General features: G+C 37.9%; 4 protein-coding genes across 9 annotated transcripts; 2 read left to right on the top strand and 2 right to left on the bottom strand.

The window, feature by feature from the left end:
* The first annotated feature begins 29 nt into the window (after positions 1 to 29).
* LOC110846557 (abasic site processing protein HMCES) lies at positions 30 to 2,170 on the top strand. The gene is made up of 7 exons (XM_022093353.2): positions 30 to 351; positions 576 to 675; positions 769 to 1,057; positions 1,123 to 1,440; positions 1,505 to 1,612; positions 1,689 to 1,840; positions 1,919 to 2,170. The coding sequence occupies exons 2-7, from the start codon at positions 656 to 658 to the stop codon at positions 2,028 to 2,030; spliced, it is 999 nt and encodes a 332-aa protein (XP_021949045.1). The 5' UTR covers positions 30 to 351; positions 576 to 655; the 3' UTR covers positions 2,031 to 2,170.
* On the bottom strand, positions 2,055 to 5,636 carry LOC110846556 (xaa-Pro aminopeptidase 1). Of its 4 annotated transcripts, none has more exons than XM_035850482.1 (16): positions 5,498 to 5,636; positions 5,010 to 5,148; positions 4,891 to 4,946; positions 4,792 to 4,808; positions 4,611 to 4,706; positions 4,187 to 4,519; positions 3,899 to 4,098; positions 3,526 to 3,797; positions 3,302 to 3,454; positions 3,201 to 3,214; positions 3,026 to 3,142; positions 2,927 to 2,967; positions 2,810 to 2,837; positions 2,622 to 2,750; positions 2,392 to 2,546; positions 2,055 to 2,330 (listed from the first exon to the last, which is right to left on the bottom strand). In XM_035850482.1, exons 2-16 carry the CDS (start codon positions 5,124 to 5,126, stop codon positions 2,199 to 2,201), a joined length of 1,860 nt encoding a protein of 619 aa, XP_035706375.1. In that variant the 5' UTR covers positions 5,127 to 5,148; positions 5,498 to 5,636; the 3' UTR covers positions 2,055 to 2,198. The 4 variants fall into 4 exon arrangements, with proteins under 4 accessions (XP_035706375.1, XP_021949044.1, XP_035706373.1 ...); XM_022093352.2 differs by having other exon boundaries at positions 5,335 to 5,612; XM_035850480.1 differs by having other exon boundaries at positions 5,378 to 5,612.
* Positions 5,637 to 5,681: 45 nt separating this feature from the next.
* Positions 5,682 to 7,553, top strand: LOC110847395 (iron-sulfur protein NUBPL). The gene is made up of 8 exons (XM_022094332.2): positions 5,682 to 6,063; positions 6,163 to 6,190; positions 6,261 to 6,304; positions 6,396 to 6,477; positions 6,554 to 6,593; positions 6,665 to 6,849; positions 7,028 to 7,311; positions 7,405 to 7,553. Exons 1-8 carry the CDS (start codon positions 5,800 to 5,802, stop codon positions 7,465 to 7,467), a joined length of 990 nt encoding a protein of 329 aa, XP_021950024.1. The 5' UTR covers positions 5,682 to 5,799; the 3' UTR covers positions 7,468 to 7,553.
* Positions 7,538 to 13,008, bottom strand: LOC118435120 (forkhead box C1-A-like). Of its 3 annotated transcripts, none has more exons than XM_035850484.1 (12): positions 12,817 to 13,008; positions 11,942 to 12,174; positions 11,706 to 11,859; positions 10,793 to 11,222; positions 10,661 to 10,735; positions 10,553 to 10,601; positions 10,369 to 10,408; positions 10,189 to 10,262; positions 8,585 to 8,840; positions 8,312 to 8,505; positions 8,047 to 8,227; positions 7,538 to 7,985 (listed from the first exon to the last, which is right to left on the bottom strand). In XM_035850484.1, the coding sequence occupies exons 4-12, from the start codon at positions 11,104 to 11,106 to the stop codon at positions 7,744 to 7,746; spliced, it is 1,425 nt and encodes a 474-aa protein (XP_035706377.1). In that variant the 5' UTR covers positions 11,107 to 11,222; positions 11,706 to 11,859; positions 11,942 to 12,174; positions 12,817 to 13,008; the 3' UTR covers positions 7,538 to 7,743. The 3 variants fall into 3 exon arrangements, with proteins under 3 accessions (XP_035706377.1, XP_035706376.1, XP_035706378.1); XM_035850483.1 differs by having other exon boundaries at positions 8,312 to 8,508; positions 12,817 to 13,007; XM_035850485.1 differs by lacking the exons at positions 11,706 to 11,859; positions 11,942 to 12,174; positions 12,817 to 13,008 and having other exon boundaries at positions 8,312 to 8,508; positions 8,585 to 8,865; positions 10,793 to 10,934.
* Between the last annotated feature and the right edge of the window lie 812 nt (positions 13,009 to 13,820).

Genomic DNA, 13,820 nt, shown 5'->3' with positions numbered 1-13,820 from the left:
TGCCTGTCTGGAGGGAAGGAAAAGGGTGTCTTTTTCAATCTCTGCTGATACCCGGCTGGTTGTTTTGAGGGGTGCAGTCAGTACCAGGCACCTAGGCAAAATAACCGAGAAATCAGAGTGAAAAGCAGTCAAACAGAGAGAGAGAGAAGATTTCCGGATGAATCAGTTTGCCCCAAGTCCAACTAAATCGTTCTGATAAACGCACATGGATTTTTGTTTACTTGCGACGTACACGTCTGGTCTTGGTTTCACTCTCACTTGTTTGCTGATCCAGTGACCGGCTGATTCTGAGCTGATTGATAAAGGTTCTAGTTCTACCCTCAGCTTATCAGTTCACAGCCCTTCTAATAAGTAAGTTCGATATTATAATTATGTTATAACAACGTTGAGTTATTAAATTGTTGGTTGAGGAAATGTCTTGTCTCACTCAACTAATAATTACTAAAAAAAACTACTAGTTTTTAGTAGTTGAGTAATTATTACAATTAGTAGAGATTATGCTTATTTAAAAAATTGCAGATTTGATTAATTTGATCTAGTCCATCTTTATGACGTATTGCCAATTGTGTTTTTAGTTTAGAGTCTAAACTTTAGACCAAGCTGTCAGTGGTACTCGTTCATTGGGACTTTGGGACCTTATAGTCACAAGCTAAATATGTGTGGCCGAACTGCTTGGTATGTTTTTGAACTTTCATTGATCAAATATATTTTTTTCTTTAACACTGAATAATTATTTCATATGAAATGAATTTCGATGATGCATTTCAGCACATTAGCCCCTGACGTAATATGTCGAGCCTGTACCTATAAGAATGGGACGTCGGGTGAATATCAGCAACCCACCTGGCAAGATCACCCACCATCGTCTGACGGGACCACTCCCTACACGTACTATCCCTCTGCAAACATCGCCCCAACCAGATTTACTCCTGTCATGTACAAGACGTCGAACGCTTCTTCCAGCAATAATAATACACAACAAAACAATCAGGAGTCGAGCACAAACAAAATTGTGGTTCAACCAATGATGTTTGGTATGATTCCAGTGTACCATAAGGTCTGCACAAATTAATCAGTTACCAACTGCACAATGTTCATTAATTATATATGTGATGTCAATAGGGGGAAGCAAAATCGCATGGATTAAGTACAAATAATGCTCGTATCGAGGGCATACTGGACTCTAGACTGTACAAGCCAGTGCTAAACAAACGACAGTTATGTGTGATTGTTGCACAAGGATTTTATGAATGGAAAACGGTTGGCGCAACTTCGGGAGCCAAAAAACAGCCTTACCTTATTTTCGCTCACCAAGATGCAAATGTGAAAGTCGCTGATGCGACCAGCTGGACCAACGGCAAATGGAGTCCAGCGAAAGGATGGACAGGACCGAAAATCTTGAAAATGGCTGGACTATATGATGTGTGGACATCACCCAAAGTTAGTGTTTGGTTTATGCATTTAATCATGAATGAACCAATTACTAATCCTATACATCTTATAGGGAGATAAAGTATATAGCTACACCATTATAACAATGGCTTCAAATAAGACAATGTCATGGCTCCATGACAGAATGCCAGCAATTTTGGAAAGTAATGAACAAGTGATGGTATGCTAATATTTTGTATTTTATTTTTGTAAGTTGAGGTCCCATTTGACATCGTACTGTATATGCTGATTTTCAGGGATGGCTTAATGCGTCTCTGGAGATGGACACGAAGGAATTATTAAGTATCCTGAAACCTGCCACCGCACTTGAATGGTATATGGTAGACTCGAAAGTGGGCAACTCTCGGTGCAGGGATATGGATTGCATGGAACCTATTGACCCCAAAAAGTAAATCATACAAGGTTTAAAGATGCCATTCCAAATTACTCTGAATTAACACTTCGTTCAAATGATTCATATTAATAGAGGTTCCAAGGGGAGCAGCTTTATGGATAAATGGCTGAAGAAGCCAGACAAACGAAAGAAGGATGATGACGAATTTGCTACCCCAGCTCAGCAACCAAAATTGGAAAAATGAATGATCTTTAAACTAACAAACAACTGACGATTTACCTGGCTTTAATGAAATAATCACTTGTACAAATCACTTACAAATTAATCCATCATCCAAGTTTACGTTATAAATGAAACCAATAAAATTATACTTTTTTCGATTAATTACAGTTTATCTCGGTTGGTGAGTTGTTTACAAATTGATAGGTTCAGTTTCTCTTTGCAGCCATTTGAATCCTGGATCACTAGTCGAACTTCCTGTTGCTAGCATGTGTTCCCCGACAAGCTTGCGACATTTCATATGGAAATCGTTCAAGTATTCAATCTGCATATAGGAAATATATGATTATGTCAAGAAAACTACATAAAACAAGATCTCTTTGTACCTCAATAGTAGTCAGCATCTTTGTTTCAATCATTGCTTGGTGAATTGGAACAAATGTTACATCTTCAAATTTCAAATATCCACGATTGAAAAAGTTGTACTTGGTCTTTGCTTCCACCACGCGTATGATATTTTCTAGCCGAATACCGAATTGACCTAACAATGATTTATAATTATTAGCTTTTAGATTCATAAAAAAATTCTCATACTATCCAGGTCCTGATGTCTAACCTTCTTCATAATATCCGGGTTCGTTGGACAAGAACATGTTCTCACGTAAACCTGGGTCATCCACTGAATGCTTGAATGAAATGCTGCACGGACCTTCGTGAACGTTCAGATACGATCCAACACCATGACCTTAAATTATTTCATATTACCAAGTAAAACTACAATAATGCAAGCAAATATTGCTATACCGGTGCCATGCAAATAGTCCAATCCTTGCTGTGAAATTATATAATGAATTATATATACGATATAAGTATGAAGAAATCAAATAATGAATAAATAGGTCAGGACTTAGGAATATGTACCTGCCATAAATTCTGCCTCGCAAAGGAGTCCAAAAACTTTCCTAATATTTGGAACATATATTATAGATTCAGTGTATTTATCAATATGCAAAGTTTCACCTGTTGTCTTTTGTGGAAAGACTGATAATGCTAGAGCAATCTGACCCTTCAGAACCAACGTATAGCACTCTTTTTGATAAGCTGTTGGATTTCCGTGATGCACGGTGCGCGTGATATCTAGTTACATCAATATATATATAACTATATCACCAAAAGATATATATCAGTAATAAACCTGTTGTGCCATCCCTATTCAATTAAAAAAACAAAAATTATTTTGCTGCTTTGTTTGCTTAAGGAAATTAGTCAAAAACGTATCTTTTATTGTAAACTAACTTATATTGGCCTCCTGAGTCCACTAAATAGACATCATTCAGTGACAACTGTCTACTGACTGGTGCAGAATCTGGATTATAATGAATTATAGCACCATTTGGACCGCTTCCAGAAATAGTAGGGAAACTTAGGCCAATGAAATGTTTCTCTCGTCTACGTATTAATTATAGTGTATTGAGAACAATATTCAATATTACTGTTCCAAGAATAGAATGTTGACTTACGCTCGGAAAGATTCCAGCTTTGTTGCAGCAGATACTTCAGTGACTTCGGCTCCAGATTTAAGTGATTCTTCCAGCCACGCCAAAAAGTGGCACACAGCAGCTCCATCCCTAATGTGAGCATTTATCATTCCTTGCACTTCGATTGGGTTTTTCATAGCTTTCATAACAGATATCGGTGTCAGTTTAATCAATAGTCGATCCTTTGGCACAAGACTGGCAAGTGCATAATTGCATTTTTTATTCATCCACACTTTCCCTTGTGCCTGACATGCCTGCAAATATAAACAATTATGAAGTTACCAAAGTTAGCATTACATAACAGTCTAAAGTTTCTTAATTACATAGATATATACGTTCTCAAACAGGAACTCACCAATTCTTTAAGCTTATCAACTACGCATTCATATGAATGAAATTCGACATTGTTGTTAAGCTCGGACGTGATACTCGAACGAATTTCATTATTCACTTTACGAGGATCAATAAAGATATGCAACATCGAAGGAGAAACAATGACATAAACAAAGAACACCGGATTATAGGGGATGTCTGAGCCTCTCAAGTTTAAGAGCCCTGTAAAAAGACGCAAACCACAAAACACGTAATTTGGATAAAGTGCTACCGGAAATACTTAACAATGACTCCGATTCCGTATACGTACATGCCACTTCATCTAGCTCGGTAATCACGAGCAGATCTGAGCCTGAATCTGTCATTTCTTTCCTTATATCATCCAATTTGTCAATAGTTAATTTTCCAGAAAATTCGATTGGGTGGTGAACAACTTCATTAAGTGGCCGTGGGGGCCTCTCTTTCCAAATCAAATCCACCAAATTTTGAGCTACAGGAATCAAAGTTGTACCACTAAAGGACAATTCGGTTTCCATTGCATCCCACTCATCCTTCGAGTACAGTGCTGGGTCAACCCCAACTAAAGAACCCTTTTTTAAGGTTTTTGCAAGCCATTCTGCTGACGAAGGTGTTTCAGGTAGTCCTATGACATATGAGCAAATAAATTAAATGAACGAATGCATTAAAGTGATATTTTGTAGATCTATATTTTACGCTAAGACATTGTACCGTACCTTGCTTCATCAGCGTCCAATTCTTGTCAAGTTGTTCGGCAGCTTGCAGGTAATACCGTCCATCCGTGTATAAAACCGCTTGTGATTGAGTAATAACTGTAAATTATGCAAAATTCCCATATAAAATTGGAGTCACATTATGTAAGGAATTTTTTTAATGATCATAATACATATTTTTTACCTGCAGTTCCAGCAGAACTAGAGAGACACGGTTTTGAAAAATGAAAATATGGACATTACCCATTAAGGTGCTTTCATTTAGCTCTTACAATTAGCTTACCCATCAAATCCACTAATGAACGCTCTCCGATTATCACAGTCAGCAATGTATTCCGACTATACATACAACACAATCATACAATTACGATATTTTAAAATTAACATGTATAGATTTAATACCGAATGTGCATCTTGTGAAACAATAATGTAAGCTTCCAATGGCTCCTTCACGACATCCACATTCCTCATAAGACTACGTAACTGCTTCAGCAATTCCGTTGTGTTCTTGGCTGGCATTTTTATTTATTTTTTAGAAAATCTGGAAAAATGAGTATACCAAATATTATTCAAATTGCTTCAAGTTTAACAATTCGAACTTCAAGTGCGAGTCGCACTGGGCGACGCTGACTTTCGTCAAATGTGTGACAAATAAATCTTATCTGCATGGTTATCATACAAATGATTCAGATAAAAAATGGCTGTTATCTTAACTTAACTAACTCACGTATAAATGAAAATTTAGGGTTGATGACTTTTCAAACACTCACACAGTATTAATAAAGTCAATGTGCAAAAACTCACATAATACGGTTTAGCGAATTGATGCTTATTGATTATTCAGTAGATATTAGATTTATGCAATTTGTTTAATTCCAGAATTCTTTAACCTGGCTGAAAGTCGAGAGAACAGTGATTTTGGTCAGCCGGTAAATGACAGCGAGATGCATATGCAAAACAGGAGAAAGCTGAATATGCAACATGCAACGACGGCTAGATAGGATTCTACCTCACAGCTGCAGTGTGACCAATGGCGGACAAGTTTCCCCGGCTAAACGATGGCGGTTTACGAAATCAGAGACACAAAAACATGATTTTACTTGCTGTTGTTTACTCCCACGTTCCATGCTACTTTCACATTAAAGAGCATTAAGAGTATACGCTTCGACTCGATTGAAAATTTCAATTTGAAATGAAAAAGTTCTTGTTATTCTCTATTTTGCGTGGCCCCACCAATTGTAACGTAAGTTTTTTAGAGAGAAAGTCGACATCGCCATGGCGCATCCAGTGGCAAAGGAGTCACAACGCCATCAATTCAACTCCCCCACCAGGCGGAGGGAAGAAATTGAGCCAGGAGGAGTTGGAGGAGAGACAGAAACTACTTATGGCTAAAAACTTGCCGAAACGAAAACCAATTCCGGGGGTTAAGAAAGTGGTCCTGGTCGCTTCTGGAAAGGTCAGGAAGGAGAAAGTGTATACGGGTGAAAGTCAATGAAGTAGGGTTATCCGTAGCGCTGCGAAAGATGCAATTCAATATTTATACTTCATTTTGTAGGGGGGTGTGGGAAAGTCGACAGTGGCTGGTTTGTGCAGAATACGAATAATTAAAATAACAACGCCAATTGTTGTACTGATTGCATGCATTGTGTACAGTTAATTTAGCCGTTGCTTTGAAATTGTTGTACCCTACCAAAGATGTAAGTGGTTTAAACTTTACAAGTTGAAACATATTTATGTATATAAATTGTTCTTGTTGAATATGAGTTATACTTGGCTCGGTTTGAATAGATCTCTTTGCTGGATGCAGATGTGTTTGGTCCATCTCTACCAAGAATGATGAATTTGTCAGGAGAACCGTATCTTACTAAAGGTATGGGTTGGTAACTTTGTATCGATACCTTTCATTTCCGGTAAAATTAATTATCTCTTGATTTTATCAATCACAGATAATCGAATGATCCCACTGCAAAATCATGGAGTAAAATGGTTAGACTGAAATGAATAACTTCCAGAGAGAGGCTCTTTTATGTTAATACATTTTGTATGCGGCTTTGTAGCATGTCAATGGGATTTTTGGTCAAGGAATCCGCTCCCGTTGTTTGGAGAGGGTTGATGGTGATGTCAGCAATTGAAAAACTCGTCCGTGGCGTTGATTGGGGACCCTCGGATATCCTTATTGTTGATATGCCCCCAGGAACAGGAGATACACAACTATCTTTCGCTCAAACAGTAGAAGTTGATGGTACTTGTATTTATTTTCCACTGTCATATTTATTTATAGGGTCGGGTCAGGGCAAGATTATTTGACCTTATACCAATGGTTGCTTGACTGCTTTGACCAAAAGTCAATCAATCGTAGCCTTATACTCTAACGTTACCTGCGCGGGTCATGGCGTTATTATATTATTCGGTTTTTGTAGGTGCCGTAATTGTCACAACTTCCCAGCAAGTAGCAATGCAAGATGCAATTAAAGGAGTTGAAATGTTTAAAAAGACCAATATTCCCGTATTGGGTTATGTTTCCAATATGTCGGCATTTGTATGTCCTTCCTGTGGAACGAAAACTCCAATAAGTAGCAAAGCCAAATCCTTCTTCGCACAAACAGGGGTAGAAAAGTTGGGTGAAATTCCATTCAATATTGAAATTGGCGATTGCTCTGACGAAGGGAACCCTTTGGTCGTTTCACAACCTGACTCATCTAATGTAAGTTTGTTTGCTGATTATAATTACGTATCATTATTATTATCATTAACTTTCTAGTAATAAGTCTTAACAATTTCATGCACCTATCTATAGGCCGCTGAATTTCGAAGAGTAGCTGAACAAATTATCAAAAAGCTGGCCATTATTAAACAATAGGTTGGACTGCATGTTTTTAGGTTGAAGTGAAATAATCATAGTACATTTTTGTAAGAAAATGACAATAAAATAACGTTTTAATATTATATTTACATTATTACAATTCACCATCAATCAACAAGTTACCCAATTCAAACAAGTTTCTCATTAACGAATTAAACATTGATATAACATGATTTTCCTAATTTACAAAGTATAAAATGTACAAAACATTGCACAGCCACAGGGATATTGCAGACGATCACTTTCTGTTCATACATATGTTATATTGCCCAATTAAGTGGCGAAAGTACAGTATCCACCAATAATGTCTTTATTTGGTTCGTAGTCTGCTACATTCATCATTTGATAATGATGAATGCTAGTTTCGCTGTTACTGTTTCCGTGAATCACTTCTTGTAAAGCTAACTGATCAATGGAATCCAGCGTTAAGTATTCCTGAGTATTCTCTGAAGGAGAAATTTCATTCTGTTGTTGATTATCTTGTTCCTCGCGCATTACTTGATGTTGCTCTTCCTCTGAAAATTATCAGATAAATCAGGAAGTGCTCCACCAAATATATTCATTCATTCATGATACCTGCACAGTTGCTTTGTTCCAACTGATGAATTGAGTTTAACTCGCATTTATCTTTGTGCATGTCAAAATCATGCGTCATCGCTTCAGAAATCAACTGTCCACTCACTCGTTCTGTTTCAGTAATGTGAGACGACTCGTGTCGAATTGCTGAGTAGTCTAATTGTTGAGTCATTAGATATTCCTAGTAAAATTTACAAATTACAATGTAATACAAATGTAACAATTATAATTTCAGTTAGTTTACAGAATATTTCAATCCACTTACTGTGCCCATTGCATCAACTGATCTAACATGGTCTACATTTTCTTTATTGGCATCCTGATCATCAGTTTGAATTACAATTAATCCTCCTGGCATTAAATCGTCGAAAGAGAGGCCACTCGCGTCAGGAAATTGAAACTGACTGAGATCAATTGTATATTCAGTTCCTGGGAATCCATTGCTTTCATATTCAATGACTACTGTGATCATATAAATAGAAAGTCTCATTAATTACATTGTAGTATAATTATTTGTTTGTGTGTGAGCGACATTCACCTGGAGACACTTCCATAAATTCATCATTCGCAGTTCCACCCGTATCATTCCCACTCGGAAGCTGTACATGTTTCGGTGGTTGTGGGGGTGGTGGCGTACACAAGGAGTCAGACTCGTGGTTTTTATTAGGCCGAGTCGGTTTGCCCTCCATGTTGTTCTTGGCCAAATGATATTGTCCCAAAATATTTGCAACAGCTCTATCTGTATCATTTTCAATGCACATTGCCAAGTCCTCGTACTCAAAGTCCTTTTTACGCTGGAAATTTGGGTACAAAGAAAACCTGTATACAAGATAGATCCGTAAAACGGGCGGCTTAGGTGAAGCGAAGGGAAGTGTGGCTCTGTACCAACTTTAAACACCCAAATATATTTTTGACCTTAGTTACCCAATTAATTTTAAAATTATATGAAACCTCCCCCCCTCCCCCTGGAAAAATGGGGGAAGCAAATTTGGAAAAATTAATAAGTCAAAAGTGAATGAAAAATAAATAAGAACTAGACCCAAACTTGCTTTTTACCTTCGGATTACCTTATGAACACCAATATTTTGATGAATTCAAAGTTTCAAAATTCGAAAATTCGAGTTTTTTTTCAATACATAAATCTTATATACTACCTGACAACTAGCCGGATGCAACTTTTCAAAAGTCGTTCCTGTCGGTATTAGCGTATTTTGCACGAAATTTTGAATTATAAGTTGTGGTCAACATTATAGCCGAGGTGGATTAATCAGTGAGAGACTCCAAAACACTTCCAAAATTTTACTATTTTTAAACGAAGAGAGCGTAACTGGGTCAGTGCAAAGTTTTCTGCAAGAAAAACTGTCGACCACCACTTTTCTGGATCTATGACCCATTATACCATCTGCGCCACACTATTCTCCACCTCTATGAACAAGAATTGTGAAAGTAGAACTACCCCAAAAATTGTGAACGTCTTTTGAAATTTTTGAAACATTAATGGCAGTTTTACTTTTTTCGCAAAGTTGGTGGTACTGGGTGGCATCATATTTTCATTAAAAAATATGTTGATAAATTTACCACCAACGACTTTTTTCCAAAACATGCTATCACGCTTCAGTCCCAAGAAATTTGGGTAGTAAGGGTACTTGAGTACCTTGGTGAATTACTGGTACAGAGCCTTAAAATACTTGCAATAGCAACGAACCATAGCAATACCACCACGTGAGCAGTGGTACTTGCATTTATGAATATCGTGGCCATTTCTTATCCGATTTTGATTATCTCAAGGTTAATTGAAAGCTAAAAATATTTAGAAACTTTTTTTCGGAGTACATTTTTGATTTAGGTCCTCAATTTTTTCGTATAAAGCAATGTCACTTTTTGGAGGGTGTTTTTTGAGAATATCTCAGGAATGGGTAGGCTCACAACCGACCAGAGTTGGAATCCAAAAGTAGACCATCGTAATTAACTCTCGGCACTTATTTCATAAAAATCGGTTAAGAAATGGTAAAGTAATGTGGTTTTGTCACTTTTGAACGTTGTAGTAAATGCATACTTAGGTGTTTTTTAATCATTAGATCACCATAGCTTCACCTAAGAAAAAGACTGTTTAAAAGTAAAAGCGTTCATTGAATGAATTACCAGGGCAGGACGCAAAGCTCGACTTTCTTCTGAAATTGTCCAAAGATGACCTGCTCCGCTGCGGGCCTTTTCCCCTTTTATGAATGAATGAATAATGCAGGCCCATCAATTATAAACTAATGCTAATTTTGTGATTCATACATGTATCTTCTGTCAATGGTTTACGTATGTATGTGTTACCTTTTGAAAAATATGGGTTGATGCTGAGGTTGTGTCGAACCTGGTGTTTGTAAAAAGACTCGGTTAAAATTTGACAATCCGATATTAATAGTTGGACCGCCCTGGACATTCGACTGACGCCTCGTTAAGCAGAGGATTACACTATGCCGTTGATAATGTAGTAAATTTTGCTGAGGCCACTTACCGAGTTTTTCCATCGATCGTCATCAGGTTGAAAATAAGGAAAATGGTCCCTGGCCACATATGTACATTAGCTTATAATGTTTATAAAGGAGCTATTTAATAAACTTACGAAATCCACTGATAAATTTCAGATACAGTAAGCCCTCCATTTTCTGATAAGGCCTTCTCAATTAAATCCGTATACCTGCAAAAAACTGATTTGTGAATTACAGCTTAACATATCGCTAGTGCAACAACGCACGTGCAACGAGGTTTGCCAGTTTCGTCAAATGATATTTCCACAGACCCAAATTCGTTTCTTCTGGGGGGAGATGAGGAAATATGAAAAGTGTCAACTAAATCTACTTGTTCGAAGTTGGCGACATCATCAATCCCTCCGAGATCGACGGTAAAGGCCTCCTCTGGGTTCGACGGGTCAATCAGAATGTTGGCCTGAAAATCCTGTACAAGGCCCAACGTTGCTGTCGTTGGGGTTAACTCAGACTCCTCGGTATTATTCCCAGCGTCTGCCATTTGTTCGAGTCCGGCAACGCACTCGGCAAACCCTTCGTCCATTTTGGGGGCCTTTGGTGGGCGTGGTCCAGCTTTCGCCCGTCGTCGCCGTGTGGTTGTGGCAACAGACGTGGGCTCAAGGAATTTGTTTCTACTGAATACAGCGTCCACTTTGGAGTCTAGAACCCAGATTAAGTTTCCATTATCATCACTTGCACATTTCAGATTTTTTCTCCACATGAGTCACTAAAATTTTGATGCCAACGAAATATTTTGTTGGCATAATTTTTAAGATAAACAAGGCCATACTTATCTTGAGGTATCCCCTTGCTTATAAAGTCGAGATTCTCGACTATAAAAACTATCCATACACATATGGATTGATTTGATGGGTTTGCATATGAGAACAAAAACGGAGCATTTTTTTAAAAACCTACACAAACTGCTTAGAAAATTTGAAGTTAAATTGAAATTTCAAGACTAGGAAGCAAAATTTATGACTTTGTGAGAAAGTATTGCTGAGAAAGCGATAGTTTCTCACTTTCCCCCGATGAACATACAAAGGCTATTACGTAAACTAAATAAAATAACCCGTAAGAATGTATTATTACGATATATTATGCATGATTATAATGCATGCATACATAGTTTTAACGTCTTACGTTTTAGTTCCTGAACATGAACGTAGCACTGGAGGAATTTTTTGTAGTCGACGTGCTGAAGGGATGTAATTCGTCTCCCTTTCTTGATGGTTTTAGAAGAGTTAGAGATTGTGTCTGGCAGACAGCGACTTGATTTTGCCCCTTGCTCCTTGTGCTTCAAATTAAATTTCCTACTAATTACATCTAATACGTTGTTGTAATACGTTACGGTTTTCCACATGAACATGAATCAGTACCTTCAAATCTTGAGCGGACGGGACTTTGACTCGAAAGAAGGTGCGGTCAGTGTCTGACGGGGTGAATCTTTTACTGATTGAACCTTGACTTTTTTTCGACCTCTTTGTCGAATCCTTATTCCACACGACTAGCTTCACACCTTGGCCTTCTCCTCCTCCTCCCCTTCTTTCTCCTTCCACTCGACCACTCCTGTCTCCTCCCCAGCAACTGAGCGTCTGAACTGGCACGCCCACTGGAACACAAGCATCACTTTCCGTTCATTCAAGTTGCAAAATTCTGAGGAAGTAATACTGTCAGTACTAGACCGTCATGATTTCATCGGAAATTATGTAAATAAAACGACTTAGACCTGTCATGGGGCAATGTGAGAGGGTTAACAAAGTCATATTTTCTAATAAATCCCAATTCGTAATTTTTACTTTCACACATCATAACGATGAAAATCAAGTGTATGTATATTTAATCATGTGTATGCATATATGCTCATCATGGACATGGACCTAATAAATAGTCATTCACAAGGCTGTGATGTGTGATACAGACTGTTGTGACTGGATGATTTTTTATTGACTTAATTTACCAATTGACACTGAGCTTTATTTACTGGGCACCAACATAGCGAATAATAACCCCCGCCACCATGCTCCTAAGTTTAAGGTCATAATGCAGATCTAGGTTCCACTGAACTTATCGACAAATCAGTGTCTTAAGAAAGTTAAGGATCTCATAAAGGAGGCAATATCGCCAAACTACTTTCTGCCTCCATTGAATATATTCGGAAGGATACAGCTTGCTCTTACATATTGGTCACAGGCAGATTATATCAATAAATCCATACACATAGTCTTGTCAAAAAGAAATGTAAATAACTTACAGCTCTCCAATCTCCAATAATGAGACGAATAAGGAACCTGCTAAATATCCAGCAGAGAGAGAACGTGACGTACGGATGAATGTGGATACAAGGTTTTAACGATATTGAATTTAAAAACATTAAAATTTCGCTTTCACTTTCCTGAAACGAAGTTCTCCGGTGACAACAATTTCTTTCCTAACACCAGAAAGATACTGATTTGGGCAAGGTGAATATTGGGGAGAAAGTTGGAATTAGTTTTCGAAAGCATATATCCAAGTTGAGATTTGGCTATACAAATATGATTTCAGCAGGAAGTTGAACACATGCAGCATTCTACATACATTCAGTATTCTTTGACTAGGGTACAATGACTGGGATATCGCAGAAGGAGTTGACGTTCGTTCGACATATCTTCCTCCAAGGCTAAACAATGGCTGGCTGTCCCACCACGAACTACCAAATGGAGTACCTGCAGACTTGGATGGGCAGCATTATGGGGCAACGGACGGAACGGGGGGATGGGGAAAGTATGTGTTCTTCGAAGGAGACTTTTCGATCTTCTTTTTGTACCTGCCCGTACCAATCTCAGTAAATTGCTCCTCCTGCTGCTGACTTTCTCATTCATCGCTCCTCATGTCTTCTAGGCCAAGTGAGTGTTGATAACATTATGACATGCTAACAAAACTACCAGCCAAACCAACGCAAGTAAATCGTTCCGCTGCACAATGAGTTATGTATATATTTCCTACTCTGCGGCCGTTAGATACATGCATATTCATGAGAGCAAGCAGGATTGGTTCTGTCATTTGTTCTTTACATGTAAGCCCAAAAAAGGGACGAGTATTATTTGATGATAAAACCAAGTCAAGAATCAAGACATCGAATCCAAGACCATACGTACATAGTAATTGCTATTAGGCTGCTATATATACATACATAGTCGTCTCACAAAGTCTGACAGAGCACCCTTTCTGACACCATGCTGAGGAAAACTCCCACAAGCTAGATACATTAGCTGCAGG

Source organism: Folsomia candida, unplaced genomic scaffold (assembly GCF_002217175.1).
Source record: "Folsomia candida strain VU population unplaced genomic scaffold, ASM221717v1 Fcan01_Sc003, whole genome shotgun sequence".
Classification (NCBI taxonomy): Eukaryota; Metazoa; Arthropoda; class Collembola; order Entomobryomorpha; family Isotomidae; genus Folsomia; species Folsomia candida.
Note: the sequence above shows the minus strand (reverse complement) of the source record. Positions and strands in the feature narration are given on the sequence as shown.